The sequence below is a fragment of the Paramormyrops kingsleyae genome, chromosome 5 (assembly GCF_048594095.1).
Source record: "Paramormyrops kingsleyae isolate MSU_618 chromosome 5, PKINGS_0.4, whole genome shotgun sequence".
Lineage (NCBI taxonomy): Eukaryota > Metazoa > Chordata > Actinopteri > Osteoglossiformes > Mormyridae > Paramormyrops > Paramormyrops kingsleyae.
The window spans coordinates 8,368,037-8,388,718 of record NC_132801.1 but is presented as its reverse complement, the minus strand read 5'-3'; the positions used below and the strand labels follow the sequence as shown (position 1 = coordinate 8,388,718).

The 20,682-nt window shown below is 45.2% G+C and overlaps 1 protein-coding gene across 9 annotated transcripts; it reads right to left on the bottom strand.

Moving 5' to 3' along the window:
* Nucleotides 1-131: 131 nt before the first annotated feature.
* On the bottom strand, nucleotides 132-20,471 carry l3mbtl2 (L3MBTL histone methyl-lysine binding protein 2). 9 transcript variants are annotated; one of them, XM_023814518.2, is made up of 19 exons: nucleotides 18,620-18,825; nucleotides 17,467-17,592; nucleotides 15,795-15,961; nucleotides 7,560-7,743; nucleotides 7,291-7,424; nucleotides 6,669-6,792; nucleotides 5,964-6,043; nucleotides 5,581-5,698; nucleotides 5,108-5,242; nucleotides 4,074-4,162; nucleotides 3,368-3,617; nucleotides 3,209-3,285; nucleotides 3,001-3,105; nucleotides 2,687-2,834; nucleotides 2,467-2,549; nucleotides 2,119-2,353; nucleotides 1,694-1,750; nucleotides 1,196-1,366; nucleotides 132-840 (listed from the first exon to the last, which is right to left on the bottom strand). In XM_023814518.2, the coding sequence occupies exons 1-19, from the start codon at nucleotides 18,657-18,659 to the stop codon at nucleotides 731-733; spliced, it is 2,433 nt and encodes an 810-aa protein (XP_023670286.1). In that variant the 5' UTR covers nucleotides 18,660-18,825; the 3' UTR covers nucleotides 132-730. The 9 variants fall into 9 exon arrangements, with proteins under 9 accessions (XP_023670286.1, XP_023670287.1, XP_072568120.1 ...); XM_023814519.2 differs by having other exon boundaries at nucleotides 18,428-18,824; XM_072712019.1 differs by lacking the exon at nucleotides 18,620-18,825 and adding an exon at nucleotides 16,850-16,987 and having other exon boundaries at nucleotides 17,467-18,407.
* Between the last annotated feature and the right edge of the window lie 211 nt (nucleotides 20,472-20,682).

The window sequence follows — 20,682 nt, the reverse complement described above, 5'->3', positions numbered from 1 at the left end:
AGAGTCCCCAATCCTGGGGGCTAATGTGCGACGCAAATTCAATTCCACAGTTATCCTCTAGGTGGCATAAAAGTACAAACATTTCAAAACAGTTAATCATGAAGGCCCAGGTTCTTTACGTCAAACTCATGTTCCATTCAGGATTCTGCTTTAATTTCAGATTTGAATCAAAGGACAAATGAACCAAGACAATATTAAGACTGATACATCACATCTGTCACAGCTGACTCCAGTCAAAAAATAACAATTGCAGCATTTACATTTTATGCAGACACAATAAATACAATAAATCATATACAGTCATATTAAGACAAAGTAGTGATTCTGAATGTCAGTAATACGGTTTATGTGAAGCATCTGTTTTTGGAGATAAAGGATGGCGTTAAATATTAATCTGCTTGACCCTCAGAGCAGCAGCGGGGGCCGGGGAGGCCCCGTTTCAGCACACTTTCTGCATACTGAGTTTCCTGCTGATCACTGAGGCTCAGTGACTGTACATTCTGCGTGTTCAGCCCTGTGCCGCTTCACCAAATCACTAGGGAAACACCGACCCCAGTGCAGATCCTGCACCAGGGGAAGGAGAAGGTAGGATCCTGATCGCCCACTCTACTGGCTTCCAGCATTGGATTGTGGGTCCTGGTCGCCACGGAGATCCAGAACGTCTCAGAGAGCCACCACTCTTTATGGGTGAGTCGGCCCAGGATGAGCCTTTTAATCCGGTCACAGAGGCTCACTCGCCGGGCTCCTGGTTTGCCTCCTCCAGCGACGTTTCTGGGACCCCGGGCTCCTGGAGGGGGATTTCAGCCTCTAGCTCCTCCTCCTTCACCTTCACCGCAATGACTGTTGGGAAGCAGCCAAACAGGCAGGTGAACAACAGGAGAGAGTCTCCAGCATCCTGAAAGACCACATTTTACACTCACTATGTCACGGAACTCTATTCCTTGAGGGCAACAGTAATTGCAAGTTGCACAGAAATCATACAACCTGCTGCTTTTACGGACTCATCTCTAAATCTCGAACGAAAATGTCTTATTGAAGCTTATATTTTGACCAGGAATCAGCAGCGTGTCTGAGACCTGAAAAGTAGTTCCATTCCTCAACCAACAAGCAGCAGACATGCCTGAAGGGCACCAGATTTCTGCTGCTTTGAGGATGAATCAGAACTTGAGGAACAAGCAGGGAAAGTGTTACTCACTTTCCTCTTCAACTGGCTCAGTCTTGAGGGGCAGCTCACTGGGTAGATTAGTGGGCACGTCGGTGGGTAGATCACTGGGTTGGTCACTGGGCGGGGCAGCTGGGCGGGTACGAGGTGGGGGCAGGTTTTTGGAGATTAGACTGGCCAGCTTCTTCTTCACTAGCCTCTTCTCTGAAATGGAAGAGGATGGTGACATCATCAGTCAGGGAGGGGAGGTTAGGTTGCAGATAGGGAGGTAAATAGAGGGGCAGGATAATGGGAGGGGCCTCCATTCTAACTGGCTTCCAGAAATGTCCAAGAGGAGGTGCTTTGGAGCGATGTGTCCTGACTCTCCACACTTGTGTTATCTGACACGGATACTCAGCGGCTACAGGGAGGTGGGCGGTTGGAGCGGGAAGCGGGCGGGCGGAGCGGCTACAGGGAGGCGGGCGGGCGGAGCGGCTACAGGGAGGCGGGCGGGTGGAGGGGCTGTCGGGAGGCGGCCGGCAGCAGACATACTCTTTTTCCCCAGTGGTTTGTGCTTCTTGGGTGCTTCTTCAGCTGGGATGGATTCCCCTGTTACGGAAAAGGGAGGGAACATGGTCACTGATTGCAGCGGCTCACGGTGCAGCTGCTTCTGCGGACTAAACCATATTTAGTAGCAAAAAGGGGGGGTGGTTTTTCCTTAGGTGATACTTTTATCCAGTGACTTAAAAAAAATCCACAGAAAAATTTGTTTTTTATTAACTATTACAGGTGAGTAATGTAACGCTCTTAGTGAGGAGTATAGGCCTGGATTCTAATCCACACATCCACAACTCATATTTCTACCTGGTATTTCTCAAAGTGTAACGATATACAGTAGTTTAGTTTCACACAACAGTTTTACACAACAGTACACACACACACAACACACACACACACACACACACGCGGCCCTTTACCAGAGCCGATGGGCGGTTGCAGCTGGTAGCCCGTGATCTCGCACCAGCCCACGGGGTAGATGTCAGGAGACTGGCAGTCAACCCATTGGTCGAACTCGGGCTCCCAGCCATCGAAGTGCAGCAGCAAGAGGCGGCCGGCACAGCGCCTCACGGTGGCCACGCAGATCAGCCGTGGCTCCATCAGATCCACTGCCTCCAGCTTCATTCCCGCGGCGAAGCCGTGGCCCAGGCAGTCCTGCGGAGGGGGCACCATCAGGTGGGATAGGGTGGGGGGGGGGGGGGACTGCCTGTGAACTGCAGTCTCTATGAAGGGGGGGTTGACAGCGGGGATAAACGGCGCCCTCTCACCGCGTTAAAGAGGCGTGCAGGTGCGGCAGTCGCACCCGACTCCTCCAGGTATTTAGCCCACGTGAACGTCACCCTGTCGTATCCTGCCAGGGACACAGAGGGGAGATTATCATGGCTTTCGTCCGAAATGACTGGCAATTAACGATTAAAGACTTCGTCCATAAAGGTTTTTTTTAAATCCATTATTGACTTCTTGAGATGTATTTTTCGGAGGGCGCACCAGGGGGCAGCGTTAGGGGAATGTTGTGCTTGTCACAGAAGCCCACGGGCAGGATGGCGTGGGAGGAGGCGTGGTAGCAGAACCAGTCGGATCCGTCCCCGATTTCCACCCCGTCGATGCCCACCATTAGGTATCCATCCAGGAGCACCTGCGGGCCAAAGCACGCCCTTCATGAGCGAAAAGGGCGGACGGACCGGAGTGCGCCCCTCCACGCAGTGCGCCCCTCCACGCAGTACGGAGCAGCGTAAACGTGAGGTGCGTAGGCAGAGACTGCAGTGTAACTGCACCGTGTGCGTATGAATAGCATAGCTCACCTTCCGCACAGTGGCCACACAGATATTCCCCAGGTTCAGAGGGTCGATGGCCTCCAGTTTCATCCCCTCCTCAAAGAACCCCCCCTCCATGTAGACCGTCCGCACCTGAAACACACACACACAAACACACACTCAGACACCTAACATGAACTCAGCGAGTCGAGAGCAACGGCAGCAGCTTTTTTTACAGCATGGGGGGGATCCTGACCTTCTTAAAAAGATGCGGCACGCTGTCGCAGTAAATCTTGCGGAAGGTGGGGTGGCCGCTCATGTCAACGCGCTTGTCTGCGACGGGAAGAGAAATGCGTCATCGGCATTCACGCGGGACGTTAACCCGCGCTGCTCCACCCCCGCGACTGGGCCGTACCAGTGCTCTTGATGATGTGGCCCACCTTGCGGGACCAGCCCACGGGATGCAGCAGGGGGCTCCACATGTGGCACCAGAAGTCGGGGAGCACCTCCCCGCCGGCCTCCAGGCTGACGTCCTCGTACAGCAGCCGCAGCCGGCCGCCGATCACCGCGTCCACCACGGCGGTGCGCGTGCGGCTCACCAGGCTGCGGTCCACCACCTCCACCCGCATGCCCTGCCGGAACGGGTACTTCATGCTCTCCGCCATCTGCGTGGGAGAACGGGGAAGTCAGCGGAAAAACAACCAGCACAGCGCTGGGAGGGCCACCCTCCCACTCACTCACTGACGACCTTAATACTACTTTTCATTTTAATATTTGTACTCTTGCTTATTGACTCATACTATTTTACTCTTTATTGCCATCACTTTGATTTGATCTGATCACAGGGCATTCTCCCCTTACTGATAAACGAGCGAGAAGTGCCCTGAGCCCCCCCCGTGGACACACACAGCCCCCACTAGGGAAGTACAGATTGATAATGACATATCAGTTCTTTCAGTCTGAATGGTTCTCATACCGCCCCCCCCCCCCAGCAGAAATTGTTATTGTTATGTACCTGTTGGGCTGGGGTGGCACTAAATACCTGTATTGGCGATGCCAACCTAGGATCGAATCAAAAACCGGATCGAGAAGAAAGATCGTGGTGCGGACCACGCGGGCACCTTGATGTAGAAGTCCACAGGCAGAGTTTGCGCCCCCACCAGCTTCTTCATCAGGTACATCTTCCAGTTTTTGATGCGCTGATGTATGGCTGGAAGGGAGAGAGAGGCGGTCAGGCACAAACCCAACGTCAAATCACACGCGCTTTCAGCGTACACGAGAAACACCCGCAGGACCTCGGTAACACACTCACATTAAGTACCCATCACATGTTTGAGCTCTAAATCAGCAACCATTTGCTCAGAAATTCTGTTCTTTAAATGCTACCCAGAATGCACCTCTACAGTTTCGGGGAATTAAAGGAGTTTGCTCCACGACATCTCTTTTCCCGCACTTCCACATAACTTCCAAGTTAGCGTCGGTACTTATGGTCGACCAATCAAGCCATGGCTGTAAGTACCTCCCCAGGAGTAGGAGTAGATACTAAAAAAGTGTTCCGGGATCGTCTCCAAGGAATAAAAACCAGGCCTGTGGTGGAAACACAACAAAAGTCCCTGGTTCCAGAAAAAAAAAAATGTCCGGTGGTGTGAAAGCAGACCGGGTACAAAGTCAGTACACAGAGTTCAAACAAAGTCAATGTAGTGCAACTAGATAAAAAAAAATATACAGAACACAAAGATAAGGATAATAAATCCCGTGCAAATAAATTATGTGCAATTAGAACAGAAAAGGCTCAGGTTTTAGGGATGCGATCTGCAACTAGAGGGGAACCAGAGAGGCACGACTCCACCAAGGAATCCACGATTTAAAACCGGTTAGAGCGTTTGGCTGGCTGCCTCGTACGCTGCTCTATAGCTGTCAGGCGGGCGCCAACAACTGTGTCAATCACTTCTGCAATGACAACTGGGTGATCACATGACACGATCACATGACGCGATCACATGACATGCTCCCAGGCAATACACTATGTGATTCACAGTACTGGCAGCCTTGCCTAACAGCTTTCCATCTCCAACTTACTTTTCCAGCCTCTCTTCCTCAGATCTCATTTCATGTCATCATCAGCGTGTTAAACGCCGTCACCGGCCGCACTCACTCAGTGGCGGCACCAGCAGCTTGCCGTTGACGGCACACCAGCCAATGGGGTGGATGTCCACGGTGCCCAGGTTGCACCAGAAGTCGTGACTGTCTTCCTTCTCGAAGCCCTCGTACCGCAGCAGGGCCTTGTAGCCTGGGAGGAGAGGGAGACTGACACTGATCTGGGGCCAGGAGGACAGGCTCACAAGGTTATGCACATGGCTAAGTGTCGCTAGTTGAATTCAGTGTTATTCCCAAATTAAGCAATAACAAAGATCAGCAATAACAATAGCAATTAAATACTTTTTGAACTTCGTATTTCACATTAAACCACTTCGATTAATAGTTATTACATTGAGTTTCAATGCAAAAAATCAATTTATACTTGAAATATGCAGGATGGGGTGATGCCCCTCCCCTCAAAGACTTGTGCAGTGGAGGTTTTGACCCCGAATGTGGATCAATGGGATGGATGGCAGAGCGGCGTCTCACCCGCAAGCCGCATAATGGAAGCGATCCAGTAGACCTTGCTGGGAAGCACAGCGTCGCTGTTGAGGACTTCCACCTTCAGGCCCACGGAGATGTCTTCCCACTGAGTGTATAGCGGTACCTGGGGGCGGGGGGGGGGGGGGGGAAACATGGCATTGGGCAACTTTGTGTTACAACAGCCGCAGACTAATAACTAGTTAAGTTATAGCATTTCTACTCTTTAAACCAAACCCAACGCTGCTTTAAAATAAGCCATTTAGATTTCGCCGTTACATTGCGCTTATATAGAAAGCTACGTTTGCAAAACGGAAGCACTGACGACCCATAGACAGTGTCCTATTGCACCGTGAGCCAATGAGAAGCTGGTCATGTGACCAAAGACTCACATGTCTGAAGCAGGTGACGGGGGCCGCTTGGAAGCCGCTCTCCTTCAGGTATGTGCCCCAGTCGAAGCCCATGGCCACAGCTGGGCATTAAAAAAAAGTGTGTGTGGGGGGGGGGGGGGTATTCAGCAAGATTGCAGGCAAGAGGGCACATTTGCATTACAGTAAAATCCCGCTAGATTGGACTCGCTTATAACTGAATATCATCTATAACGGACGAGGTCCGCTGGTCCCGGCCGTGCGCCGTTAAGAACATGCAGAAAAAGCATCAGATATAGCGGACTCGCATATAACGGACAAATAATTTGGTCCCAAGGGCCGCTTTTAGCTGTAGTTCTGTTCGGCTATAACAGACATGCAGCTCCGCCTACAAGGTGCGTGGCGTGCCGGTGATATCCAGCGCAGATACGTAGTCGGGATTATTAATAGTCACGCATCTGGTCCGGTAAAGTTGGATTATTACATGTACAGTATAATAATCTATACCACAAGTGTGTCTGCTGGGGTGTGGCATGAGTAAATGGTGTCCTGTAGTTGTGTTCTGGGCATACAGCAACTCTGGATATAACGGACTGTTTTGCCAGGTCCCTTGAAGTCCATTATGACTCGTGGTCCAGAGAATAATGTCCAAAGGTTTGTGTGTTCGTCTAGTAATAATACACATTTTTGTCCACATGGGTGGGTGAATGTGGCAGAGGCCCGGCTCACCGTCTTGCCCAGTTACGGTACCATCCAGCAGCTGGCCGATGCCCTGGGAGTAGAGCAGAGTTCCGATCTTGGAGGACCAGGCAGCTTTGTGCAGAACCTTGGCTTTCTTGGTGGGTGGTTTCCCCTGCACACACGCCACGTTTACATTTTAGTCCAGAAACAAACCGGTCCTGCTGGAGAACCACAGCTGATACATAATGTAACACTGTGAGCACCCATATGACTGGTCACCTATCAGGCCCAGAATCTATTCTGCGGATGTTAGAAAAGAAACGTTTTGCCTCACCAGAGTCCAACTGCTAAATGGGTCCTGTTCTGGCCTGGATTTTTTGTCCTCTGAAAAGACTTTCAGCAAAGTTCTTGCTCCCTGACTATCTGAGCTCCCAGACCAAAAAAAAACAAACAAAAAAAAACATAAAAACAAGCAGCACTTCCTCTCCTGTCCGAGCTAATTTGCAAGCCCTGCACTTCTGGTTTAATTACCACATCAAGTTCAACTGCATTGGTAATATTTACAGACTGCAATGTTGAATGTTAGCTTTACTCACTGGTGGCTACGTGACGCACCAAAGGTGCCCTGCGATGTCACGCGCTAATTGACAGCAGGCACGGGGAGACCCACCTGTAGCCGTGCCAGTATGGAGGCCTTCTTGGAGTTGGAGGAGTACGAGCGGGAACAGGAGACACTGCAGAAGCGCTTGGTCTTCGAGAAGAAGGTGTCTTTGGTGCCCACCATGCCGCACATCTCGCACACAGCTGGGAGAGGGACAGAGGGAGGAGGAGCATGAGGAGAGAGCGGACAGAGGGAGGAGGAGCATGAGGAGAGAGCGGACAGAGGGACCGTGAGGGAGGGACGATCACAATGTCAGATGATGCAACGTCCACCCTTACCGGGCCCGTCCTCCTTGGGAGCATGCTCAGAGTTATTCGAGGGGAGGTCCACCATCATCTCCCCAAGGTGCTTTTCCTGCTCCTCTTCATCCACCGCTTCCTCGGCCTCCTCATCATCCTCTGTCCCTCCCTTGCCGTCCGTGTCCATGGGCACCGGATTTGTCGTCTGTGTGGAGCCCGAGTCCTGCACAGGGAGTGCACAGTTCCATCAGGACCAGACCGTGCAGGCTGACGCAGCTGATCAACACCAACAACAAACTAGGGATGCACTGATCTGACTTTCAGTTCCAATATCGATACAAATGCCTGGGTTTTGGGTAGCTGATCCCAAGAACCGATCCGATACCTGTGTTTAATTAATGTGCCAGATGTTTGGATGTACTTGGTGGAAGAAAAAAAATTGTATCTGCGTAAAGATGCCAGATGTAACCAGTTCTTGTGCTACAAACATCACTATAAGCTTGGTGGAATCAAGAGAGGAGGAGGCAGCTTTGTCCTGTGATCAACTGAGGGACCTTAAGAAACCAGTAGAATTGGGCGCCTGAACCTTGAAATTTGTCAAAGCTGGCTCACTACTTTATTGAGCAGAAGGATGAACGTAGAAAGGAGAGAGGAATGTAACTCCCTACGTAAGAGAACATGGATTTAAGAGAGCTAGGGTAGAAACCTAGGGGTACATCACATATGCATGTATTTTTATTACAAAGTGAGTAGCCTATGCATTACGTAGTCTGTCAGGCCTTGAGAAAAGGCACACACTTGTAGGACATGTTTTCGACAACAACTGGCAGCCATCAGAACTCTAACAACAAAGTACAAGTGACTAAAGTTAAGGAAATACCCTTCTGTGCAAGTAAGCCCTGTACCTGTAAATAACTTCAAGAACGCAATAATTCAAAGCACAAAAGCAATTTACAGTTAAAACACGACGAAATGCTGATAGATATAAAAGGCCAACGATACGGAAAAATATCTACAGAAACGCAGATATCATGTGACACACCAAGGCACTGATGCTGAGGGCACGAGACACGAGTTAATGCACTAAGACACAATCACACAAGCGATTAAAAAAGTTAATCAGCCACTAAGGCAGCGCCACCCCGTCCGACTGGTACGTCAGATCGCAAGACGGCACCGTAGTATAGCAGACATTCACTGGAGCTTCCACAAGTGTGGCCTCAGAAACAGCACAATAGCACCATGGTCCAGACCCATGGTCCACAGGACAATCTCAATGACTATCTGTCTTCCTTCCCAATCACTGGATTCGTGCTGGAGGGTGTAGGTATTCCATTCAAAGAGTACAGGCGGGGCTCCCTTTGTCAAAACTCGTCCTCCCATTTTCTGTCACTGGTCTGCTCTGAAGTGTCTCAATATCAGTAATTCATTGATTATATTCTTCCTAAACATGAAATATTCTCAGGTAAATGTGCAGGAAGAGAAATGGAGAAAAAAAAGGGGAAATAGAATGATTAGTAATTATTTGTTCAAGACCAGTATAGCAGAGAGAGTAGAGGTTTAATCCTCGGTTTTGCGTAGGGCTGTGCATCACCAGTGCTGGGGCAAGATGAACCATTATCACAATACAATACAGTAATACACAAACCGGTGTGCGAGACGAAGTAAATACTTGTAATTAACTCTATCTTGAAATTTTCACAGTCACGCACCATTCAAACAGAATACTGAATGAATTTATCTTCAATGCTTTAATTCGGAAATGTGCCTTTAATTTACAATTGTATTACCACCCTAATGATATCCTTCATTAAAGTCCTATCATTTTAGTCTAAAGTTTGTGGTTCCTCCACTATTTTAAGTGCCGTCAGGTGAGTCACTTTTTGTTGAAACCCCAAAACATTTCCATACTTTGGAGACGTAGCTAAACTGCATGGTTTACATGACAACAGTGCATCACAAGCGCATTATCTGCATACAGTAGACCAAGTAGTCCTAATCCCGCAAGATGAGAAGTTCTGAATAATGTTATTAGTCTTCAAATAAATAGACTCATCCCCTGATTTACTGAGACAGGTGCAAGCCAGGTAGATTTAAAATTGATTTTTATTTGTGTGTCAAGCAGAGACACTGGAATAATCATATGGGGGGGGGGGGGGGACATATACAGGGGTGAGGCTTGGTGATATAAATGATATAGTTTAAATTACTGTATAATAAATGTCATAAGGTAATGAGAAACTTTGATAGACTACAGATGTATTCACATAGTGAAATGAAGGGAATATGAACCAATCATACAGTAGTACTTTAAATCGAGACAACCTAATCCCAACAAACATACAGCAAGGCTGGCTGAGTTAGTGTAACATTCCACATGCTACTGTTATAATGCACATGTAATACACAGAATACACATTAGGGATTTTCGACACCAAGTAATACCAAATTTGGTATTCTGACAACGATACAGGGAGGGGATGGGAGTTGACGATGAAAATTTTCTGGTGGGTGGGCAAATGATTCTAACCTGGATTTCACTGTTCACCGGGACAGTTTTCTCCCAGATTCCTTTACAATTACACCATTACAAAGTGCTCTCCATGTCACTGAAGCAATAGTTCTAAGTACCACAGCAGGAGGTGCTTCTGAGACGAGTCTGAAAACTCATCACAGGCTGATTTTCATGAGAACCACCGACTTCTTACAATTATCCAAAAAAACATAATAAAATCAGTATACAGTGGACGCTCAGGTGGATCTGAATGCTTCAGCAGATGCTGGCCCGAAACTGTACTCCACGGAATTCCACCCGAAGTCATAGCTAAGGACTTCATTCATGTAAAATACCAGTGGCCTGTACTACGAAACGGGGTTACTGGCTTATCGGGGTAACTTGTCGGATTTAAGGTCCCGCAGTTTAAATGGACTTCATATTCGTTCACTTACATTTTGCCCAGACTACCTTAAATCCAACAACCCCGATAAGCCAGTAACCCCGCTTCGTAGTACAGGCCCCAAGTTTCTTATGACGGATTTAAGGAAACACCCCCACGTCCAGGGATTTTTCCACAGCTACAGACGAATAGCCTTTAAAGGTTTTTGTGCTACAAAACTGATCAGGGTCTATCCTCTGGCTCCTCTCCTAAACGCACCCCATCCCAGAGTCTGACGCAGCGAGGGCCGATGGGACACCGGTACTTACCGCCTCCATAGCGCGCGGCTCAGCGGGCACGGCCCGCCATCGCCCTCTGGAGGAGCAGGCTCTACAGTCCACAGCGTCACCAGAGCAGCTCTGGCAAGGGGGCTGTATGAAAATGGTGGGCACTGCGCCATCCTTCAGCTTCAGGGACGTTTTAGGGCAAGGAGTCTTTACCCCTGCTAGCGGTTTGGGCTCGAAACACTCCTTGCCAAAGTGATCACTGCACAGGTGCGAGGAAGCCTTAGCCAGCCAGTCCGTCCGCGTCCTCTGCACCTGCTTCTCCCACTTGTGATTCTCCGCCGGGTCTTTGGGGAATCGGAACAGGGTCACGTTGTCTTCGTGGGTCTTTCCGCACCCATACGCCACACAGCGGTTTGGCATTTTTCTTTAACCCCCAACCCCCTCCCCGGGCTGCTTATTCGCAGCGAATCAGAACGCAAGGCCTACACCCAGCCACGACACGGCTCTGATGATGTCATATTCCAAATCCCTGGAAATATACTCTGCGAACCCAAGAGGAGAATTGAAATGCAGTTTCAGTTGAAAAGGTCCTATGGTGTGTGCATCGGTTGATGATGTACTCATTTCAAGTTTAAGGTCATTGGGCTACAAAAGTAAAAAAAAGTAAAAAAAAAGAAAATATTCAGTCTTAGTTTTAACATTACCATGAGTATACTGATATTTAATAGGGTCAGAAATCAGAGGGGAAAAAAAAGGTCAAAACATCAATACAAACCGGCGAATGAAAACTGTCAAACAGAGCGACCATCCAATAAGCAAAACTAGGTATAAATTAACAAAACCTCCATTACTTCAGTGGGTACTGAAACTATATTAAATTCTTTTAAATCAGAGCTTTTTTTAAGAAGTTGAATTATGCTCTAAACGGTCAGATTAATCGAAAAGAGAACAAATGTAGCTGAGTGAATCTCCATTAGCCAGCATTATCTAGAGACAATGTTTTTATATCTGATACTACATTGAGAATCAGGCCAGCACCACAGACTGATTCATTCAGAGGTGGTACGGAGATTTAAACCAGCGTTTCTCAAACCAGTCCTCGGGGACCCACAGGCCATTAACGTTTTTGCTCCCTCCCAACTCTTAGGGAATAGGCTGTATTAAGTTACATGCTTATTACAGCACAATTTGTACGTAGCGGCCATTTTACCAGGGAATGATGATCGTATGTATGGAAAATTTGATGCAGTATTGCAAGAAGATGGAGTCAATTAGCGTAACAGCGGACACAAGACAAAAATATTTCCCCCGATATCGTGGCTTTGGTTACTTATTTGGTGCTTCGTAAAAGCCGTTATTCCAGCGAGCTGTTCAAGGCAGATAAAGCTTTGATTGGCTTATCACTTTGGTTGTAATTTACTACTTATGCATGCTTCTGTGTAATTGTGTGTTGATGCTTCTCTAAGAATTGCTTACCTTCTGAGCAGCAGCATTTATCTGATCTGTATTATGGTCATATTTCATTTCTGTTCTTTTTTGGCCTTTGTGTGAAGGCAGGGTAACTACATGTTTGCATTCCGTTTTTATGAACATAAGAAATTAAACGAGAGGAGGCCATTCGGCCCATCAAGCTCATTTGGGGAGAACTTAACTAATAGCTCAGTTGTTCAAATCTTATCTAGCTCTGATTTAAAGGACCCCAGGGTTTTAGCTTCCGCTACACTAGCAGGAAGACTATTCCATACTCTAACTACACGCTGTGTAAAGAAGTGCTTCCTCAAATCCATTTTAAAAAGCCCCGCTAATTTCCACTTATGGCCACGAGTTCTAGTATTTAAACTAATATTGAAGTAGCCGTTTGTCTGAACAGCATCCAGACCTGTTAGAATCTTATATACCTGGATCATGTCCCCCCTTAGTCTTTGCTCGACGGTAAACAGATTCAGCCCAGCTAACCTCTCCTCATAAGACATTCCTCTAAGACCAGGAATCATTCTCGTAGCCCTACGCTGCACCTTCTCTAAGGCAGCAATGTCCTTCTTAAGGTATGGTGACCAAACCTGCACACAGTATTCTAAGTGGGATGCTCTCTTCTTTGAAACTGCCTCATTGCTTTTGACTTAAGTTAAACTTTCCTTGTTAAGTGGCCTATTTATTTCCTGCTTCTACTTTCTACTCTATTGTATTTCGTTTTAGGCTTTTAAGTCTTTAAAAATCTACAGTGTGTTCCTGAGTAGATGGGCGCTGGATGTTCATTGCCGGCAGCGTACAGAAGAGAAAGGCGTCAAAGGAAAGATTCATTTTACGTTTTTTATTCTGAATAGAGATGAAAAAACTGTTGCAGCAATTGATCTACATCTTATGTTACCCTTTTCATGTACTTGCAACTCAGCTTTTCTTCATCTCTGATATCAGTTTGGTAGTTTTTTTTTTTTTTACTCAATGAGAAATCTAATCAAACCAACTGGTCATTCGAAAATGTTTTAGTACCCATCATCATAGTCTTGGACTATTAGTTTGCAAAGAAGTTGGTTGCTAATGTTGCACCTTATGAAGTATATCAGCATATCTGTTACGAGTAATTATTTACCTGTTACCAGCCTTTTAAGGCAGAGTCTTCGTGATTACTTAAAGTGCTTTTGATGTCATTGTAGGTGCTTCACTCATAGAGAACTCAGTGAGAAACCCTTGGATCCATGAGTCATAGCCAGAAAGGAAGGTTATGACAAGTCTGCAGATTGCACATACACGGGAGACCTTGGAGAAGCCTGCAGCCACATAGCGGTTCCTCTCTTCTGTGTGAAGGCCATGACACGTGCAAAAAGTGAGGAGCACTGTGACTGGGACAAAAGCGTACTGGACGATACCATCCATTGGGAAAGTTAAACCCGCATCAGTTGCAGACACTGACTTCACTTCAGCGGCACAAAAGGATCTTCCCTGCGCATCTTGTACCCTTACAAGACAACACAGCACACGTATGCAATTTGGAGCAACGGCACAGCCACAAACACACAAGCAGACCTCATCAAGACTGTGGCATCGTATGAGGGGAGAATCGCAGCCTCCAAATTCTATGAAGCTTGTCACACAGACCCTCTAAATCCACCAATTTTTCTACTAAGAAGCATTTGCCGTAGCAGTTTAGCACAACGAAAAACCTTACAGTGGGGTAGACAGTGTGAGCCTTTAGCTCGTGAAAAGCTTTCTGAGATTTCACTACAAAAGCACGAAGAATACATATTAACAGAGGTGGGGCTATTCTTAAGTGACAATTATCCATTTTAAGGAGCCTCTCCGGGTGACACACAATGCTGTGAGTGTCACAGTCTTGGATGTTTAGAGATGAAGAGCCCATATTCAGCAAGGAACATGACTACAGAAGATGCCTGTAAGACAGTGCCCCCAGTTTCCCACAGCCAGGAAGAAACTGGAGAAGCGACTGGAGAAGGATACTTTTCTGCAGGGATTTCTGCCCGGTGAGAAGTTCCACAAAAGCGCCATATGCAGGCCAGGATCCTTCTTTGAAAAGGCAGTATTGCCAGAACGTTTGCCAGAGTATTACTCGTCTAGGAATAGCCATGGGCAGTCACCTGTGATGGGAATGATTGGGAGTGTTTGGTATATATGTAGAAAACCTGACAAGGATAAAATGGTAGCATGTGATTGTGGCCCTGTTCACACCTGGCATTAACATGCGGCCTGGGTGGTCCGATCACAAGCAGACAGCGCCAAATACGTCCGTTCACAACCGGCGTTAACATGCCGACTGACCTCTTGTAATCGGATCTCACTTTCTTGCATTTTATTTAACCTTCTGGAGTCAATGGCATCGTCGACGATGCTGAGCATCTTTCTCGTGTATTTCAGTTCACGACTCGCTGAAAGCTTATTATAGAAATATGAAAAAAACGCTGACTAAATCCGTAATCTGTCTTCTTTTCAAAACGTCCATTGTCGGAAGTATTAACGTTTTTAAAATTAGGTTAAATTGGCAAAAAAGTAAACCAAGTCACCTTTTTTCCCCCACAAGTTTTACCTGCATCGGGGGCGTGTAGTACCGCTCTCACCCGAAGATCGCTATTCGCATTCTAAATAGCCGCATTAGCGCGTATTCAAATCCCATTCACATGGTAATTTGATGAACAGCGCAGCAGTGAAACGCGATCCAGATACATCCCCATCCGCACCATAAAAGGGGGGGGGTGTGGCCAGGTGTCAGTGGCTCATTCATACACATGAAAGTTGCTACATATTCAATGAAAGGAGCCAGAAATAGTGACATTAGTTTGGTTTTTCTTATTTATTTATCCAAATGAATGTTGCAACTACACCATTTAGTCATCTTCATGTAGCCAAGACTTTGGTGATCAGATATCTGGGATCAAAAACTGCCAGCATTGCATACTATGTGCTTTTATAATGTTTCTGCAAGTGTTCCAAACTGCATTTTGCAATGTCTATACTTTTATGTCAAATTACATGGTAAATTTCCAATCAATCAATCAATCAATCAATCAACTGGGGTTGTGGGGGGGCGGCGGAGCCTATCCCAGGAACAAGGGGCACAGGCAGGAACCAACCCTGGGCAGGTGCCAACACACTGCAGGGCACACACACTCATGGGACCAACTTAGAGTCGCCAATTAACCTATCATGCACACTTTCAGACTGTGGAAGGAAAGAGGAGCCCCCGGCGGAAACTCATGCGAACACAGGAGACACAGTGGAGAGCATGCAAGCTCCACACAGAAAGATCCTACACCCGACCCGACCCGGGGACCGAACCCAGGACCTTCTGGCTGTGAGGCAGCACCGCTAACCACTGCGCCCCCTGGAGCCAACAATGTATTTACCAAAATTTAAATTGATGTTTTACACACATTTATTGAATTACTTAATTCTTTCCTTTTCAAATAGTTAGGTACCTGTTAAAGAAAGTTTCGTATAGACAGAATGTATGACAAGTGCTCAGGACCATAAAAAGTTGTATTTTGTTCAGGAAAAAGGGGCTAAAAAATTTCTTCATAACATTTGAAGGAAATAATCTAACCACCAAAGCAGACCATAAAGTCTAAGTACAGACAAGACTGACAAAAAACAAAAATTACCTTTCTCTTTTTGGATTCACTAGTTGTAGTGCATCGATTCCTTCGCTTGTGCCGAATATATCGGTTGACTGTACTACGTTTTGCCGCTGGGGAGTCCTCAGTATAGCTTAGGTTTAGGTGAGGAACCCAGTCAGGGTTGAATTCATCATGCATATATGCTGGTGCTCCTGTCAAAGAGATGCTTTGCTGAATTACAAGAATATTTGCCGATTTGGAATTGAAAGCAAATTATTTTAATTAAAAGAAGCCAAACAATAGAAACCCTTAAATTCTTTTCAAATTGATTTACTTTAATACATGCCAAAACATTGCAGATAAAACCTCACTAGGGAGTACAGGATGTTTTTTTACATTTCATCATCAATCATGTCACTTTTATATAAGGCACTGGTATGTATGCGTGTATCAATGTATATACTTTACAGGCCAGAAGTTTGGACCCACCCTCGGATTTTAAAAAAAATGCTTTGTCAAACCTTTATTACAGGAAAATATTAGAAATACTTAAAAGAAATGTAACAGACTGGTTTTCAGTATTTTATATCTTGTAGTATCACATTATTTAGCCACTAAAGGCTGAAACTATTGGTTCCCAAGACATATCAGGTCTGTCTTTAGTGCATTGACATTCACTTTGTGTTGGAATTCTATTTACTAATCTCAGAACTTGTCTTGCTCTTGGCCTATCTTAATTGTGTCTTAATAAACTAAATAATTCAACAGAGGGCTCAAATCAAAATGGAAGAAGGAGGGTTCTCTCATCGACAAACAGCCAGAAAGTTAAATGTCTCTAAGCATGGAGTGACATACTGTTTACACTGAAAAAGGTTGATAAGAAGCAAATGACCAGAAACGGTCTGGGGCAAGGAAAGTGACATCAAAGATTGAAGATCTACGCTTAGTTGTGATGTGCAAAAGAAACTGGAAGGTGACTGTAATGGTCTGAGGGCTGTTATTAATGTGAACAGAGGGGAAACCGGTATCTCTTAATACAGTCAAGCAAAGACTGAGCGCAGCTGGACTGCATGGTCGAGTTGCCGCCAGAAAACCGTTACCTCTGGGTGTTAAGAAGAAAGAGAGACTACTATAGGCTAATCACAAACACTGGAGTATTCAGGCCTGGGAGCAGGTCTTCTAGATGGACGAAAGTTCATCCATGGGACGAGTTGGACCAACAAGTTCAAAAGGAATATCTAGGAAATGAGAGAGAACTGTCTGCATGCTTAAAAAAAAGGTGCTGGGAGGATTTGGAGACAAGTTATTTGGAAAAATTGCTGGAAAGGATGCTGTGAATCTGCTGCTGAGATAAAGGCAAGGGATGGTTATTTTGATGAAACTCATACTTAAGCACGCGCATTCATTAAATTGCACTTGCAGTGTACAGTAAATTGTTACATTACACTTCAAAACTTCTAATATTTTCTTGTAATAAAGATTTTTAAAAATTAATGAAACATTGCTTTTTCAAAAGATCAGAAGGTGGGCCAAAACTTCTGGCCTGTAGTGTTTGTATCAATCTATGTCCGTATAACTGTCGAACAGATATCTTTAAATGCTGTCAGTAATCACCGTCATACTTCTCGCTGACTTAGCATAGAATTCCAGAAAGAAACTGTAGTTTGAAATATATTTACTGCGTTTAGAAAAGTAAATCTGCGTGGATCTAACCTACCTGTAATGAAATGCTCGGAACACACAACGTGCCACTTCCTGATAGCATCGTCGTTCAAGTTCTTTCGATTTATGGCTTTTAGCCAGGCTTTCCGTCGCCTTTCCGTTAGTTCTTCGGTTTCTTTGCCTTGGTTTTTACGAACCGAAGGTATACAAAAGAAACTCAGAAGTGGGTTTTTCTTGTAGCTGTTACCACAGCCAAACACACAACAGTCAATAGTCATGATCGTTCCCCGGTAAAATGGCGGCCTCCTCGTTTCCATACACGTGTACTTTGACAATGACGTCAGCGTAATACGACCCAGTGGGTGGGAGCAAAAAGCGTGGACCTGTCGGGGTCCCCGAGGGCTGGTTTGAGAAACGCTGATTTAAATGACAGTTTCCCTCTCGAAATGCCGAAGGTGTTCGCAGCAACACTGTAATCCTAATTGCGAATGAAACTATATCCAAACTACCTTAAACACTAATCTACCCATCGGTGCATTGCTTTGGCTTGATGTCGGCACGCGTTTAAATGCTTATTTTGAACAGAGTGGCTAGAGCTGTGATTTGCCATTGCGGTTAAACACCGCACACATCACAGCGAATCACACATAGGCGTTCTTGTAGTGGTTTTTACAGCTTCTTTTTAAACTGTCGTTCACAAAAAGTCACATTCATCGCGGAAGACAAACAAAAGGCTAAAATCAGTCTGTAATTATCCCCAGTCCTTTAAACTTATTAAGCTTGGTCACCGACCGATGCACAACTATAGTTTCTTAAGTACATTAGACTTATTTTCTAAAATAATTTTTCTATTCTAAATGCTTACGCTGTACAGTTAAATGGCTGGAATTAAGATCTCCCTACCAATAACACACACTCGTTTAAAATCCCATCAAAACTTAATCCCATCTCTTAAGAAAGCTCCATTAAATGATTATTCATTAAAATGCTGAAATAAAGGTAACCAAAATACTTACATCTCCAAATGTTTAGCTAGCTAGTTGCTATTAACGGCTTTCCACAGTAGCGTCTAATTGCCCTTCAGCTGAGCTCAGGTTTTAGACTTCATCAAGCAATGTCGTTTTAGACGTAACCACATTCACAAAAATTGTATCATATTATGCTAAATCATATCTTGACTTTTGCAGAAAAAATCATGACAAACTCACCGAATCCACGCTCAGTACACACTCGCTTACTATTGGTCATGGGCGGTATCTAGCCATCCAATCATAAAACCCGTTTGTGGTAACGAGAGTGCATTCTGGGTCTTGTAGTCTCTTGATATCTGGAGCCACGTTGTTTTGTTTGGGGTGAGTCTGAGTGAGCATATTCATTTTAGAGAAGTCATTGGTAACACACCACGACACACAGTGCACAACAACGAAATGTGTCCTCTGCATTTAACTCATGGGGCAGCTAAATCAACACCCAGGGAGCAGGGCTTGGGTGCGGTACGTTACTCAGGGTACCTCAGTGGTACTTTGCTGGTCGTGGATTCAAACAAGCAATCTTTGGACTACAAATGAGCTTCCCTAACCATCAGGCCACCACTGCCCACTTTAGTAAGGTGGCTTGCTTACTGTGGAAAAGGCTGGGTTGGTTCTGAGTATTTACCATCACACTTTCTTGTCCACAGGAACAACTATTATTGTAACACTGTATCTGAACTACGCATGTTTGTTAATAAAATTATTCTGTGGAGGACAGTGCCATCTGATTCAGCACTCTCGTCTACATGCTTTGCTGAAACATAAGTAACCGAATTCGTATTTAGATCAGTTCGATTTGTGTTGCAGCTTTTCACACTTTTCACTGTTATATTATTTCTCATTTTTACTTAATTTCATAACGATATAATTCCATTCTGTTCTGGTAGTAGAGAAATGCTGTATGTTAAAAATGTATGTATTGCAATGATTTCCAAATCCTAAAGATTAGCTCAAAGTCAGCAAGTTTAGTAACTAATAATATAATAAAATACTAAATGTCACCCAGTACTACAAATAAAGAGCTCAACACCCTGCAGTAAACTTACGTATTTTAAAGTAATTAAAATATTGCAGAATAGTCTACCCACTCATCCACCCAGTAATCGGAGCAGGTGAGTCTAAACATCTCTTTCCCCAGTTCCTCCTAGATCCAGATACAGGAAGAATACCTCATTCGTATCCTCTTTTACCTTCCGTTGGAAGTTTAAATAACACTTTGTATGGGATCCAAAAGAGCACAGAAGTAATTCCAAGGACTTCTCATCCTTCCTCATAAAGCTAGTTAAGTGTTTTTTCCATCTCAACTGCTTGCATTCTCAACCAATGTGAAGATGAGGATGCAAGCTGACCAGTAAAGAATTTTAGACAATCATATCTTACTGCAACAATAAAATGTGAAAAAAATATAAACTCCGGTGTCGTTTGTCAGTAAGTTAAACTTTTTGGACATTTTCCTGGGAAAAACAAGAAACAGACAGACAATCTCACTTGAGCCTGGTTCCACCGCTTACGTTACATAGCTTCATCATTCAGACACAGCACCGAATTCAATGGTGAGACAAAATCCATTCTGCTAGTAGACTGAATCAGCCTACCTTTATCCCTTTTTTCTTGAAGGTCCGCGAAAATTTATAATTTTTTCTGTTTGAGTACACAGCCTTGGGCGCGACATTAATGGTCGGAAAAGCTCCGGGCTTGAGAATCAAACTTCTTGCAAAGCCAGCCTTCCAGCGAGAGAAGTTGGCAAAGTCTTCAGCGGTGAAGTGGGCTCCACAAATCACGCTAACTCCGGTGGTACCGGCCACCCAGTTAAACCGCCCGAGCTTTACAAAGCTGTCCCATTTTTTTCCAAGTTCTTTGTTTTTGGGCCACGTGTGTACACTAACACCATCAACATGAGTGTTGCGACACCCTCCTACCACGCACCTCTTGGTCATTTTAAGTTCCTTTTATTTACTTGATCAATACGCAACTCATAAACTTCCAAATTCTTGCAGTAAACTTTACCGTTTAATTCCATGCCACAGCTCGCTTTTGGAGAAGTGCATCATGGGATATTCTATTGTTAAAATTTTATCTCCTGAAACTCATTAAGTCCCACGTTGTAAAAATATTTCACACAGTTTATAAAATGAAGATATTATGCAAAAAAACTAAGTATTTCAATTAAAATTTATCATTTTATTAGTCGGTTATTGCTCTTGTTACTCTTTATTAATCATTTTTAGAGCATACTGTCA

What these genes read in the sequence shown, in the direction of transcription:
- l3mbtl2 (XM_023814513.2), bottom strand. Translation starts at nt 17,728, where the DNA reads ATGGAAACGAGGAGGCCGCCATTTTACCGGGGAACGATCATGACTATT. An exon ending in TGCCGCATCTTTTTAAGAAG is followed by an intron (nt 3,106 to 3,208) that starts GTCAGGATCCCC and finishes TGTGTGTTTCAG; the next exon opens with GTGCGGACGGTCTACATGGA. An exon ending in GTGTGGCCACTGTGCGGAAG is followed by an intron (nt 2,835 to 3,000) that starts GTGAGCTATGCT and finishes TTTGGCCCGCAG; the next exon opens with GTGCTCCTGGATGGATACCT.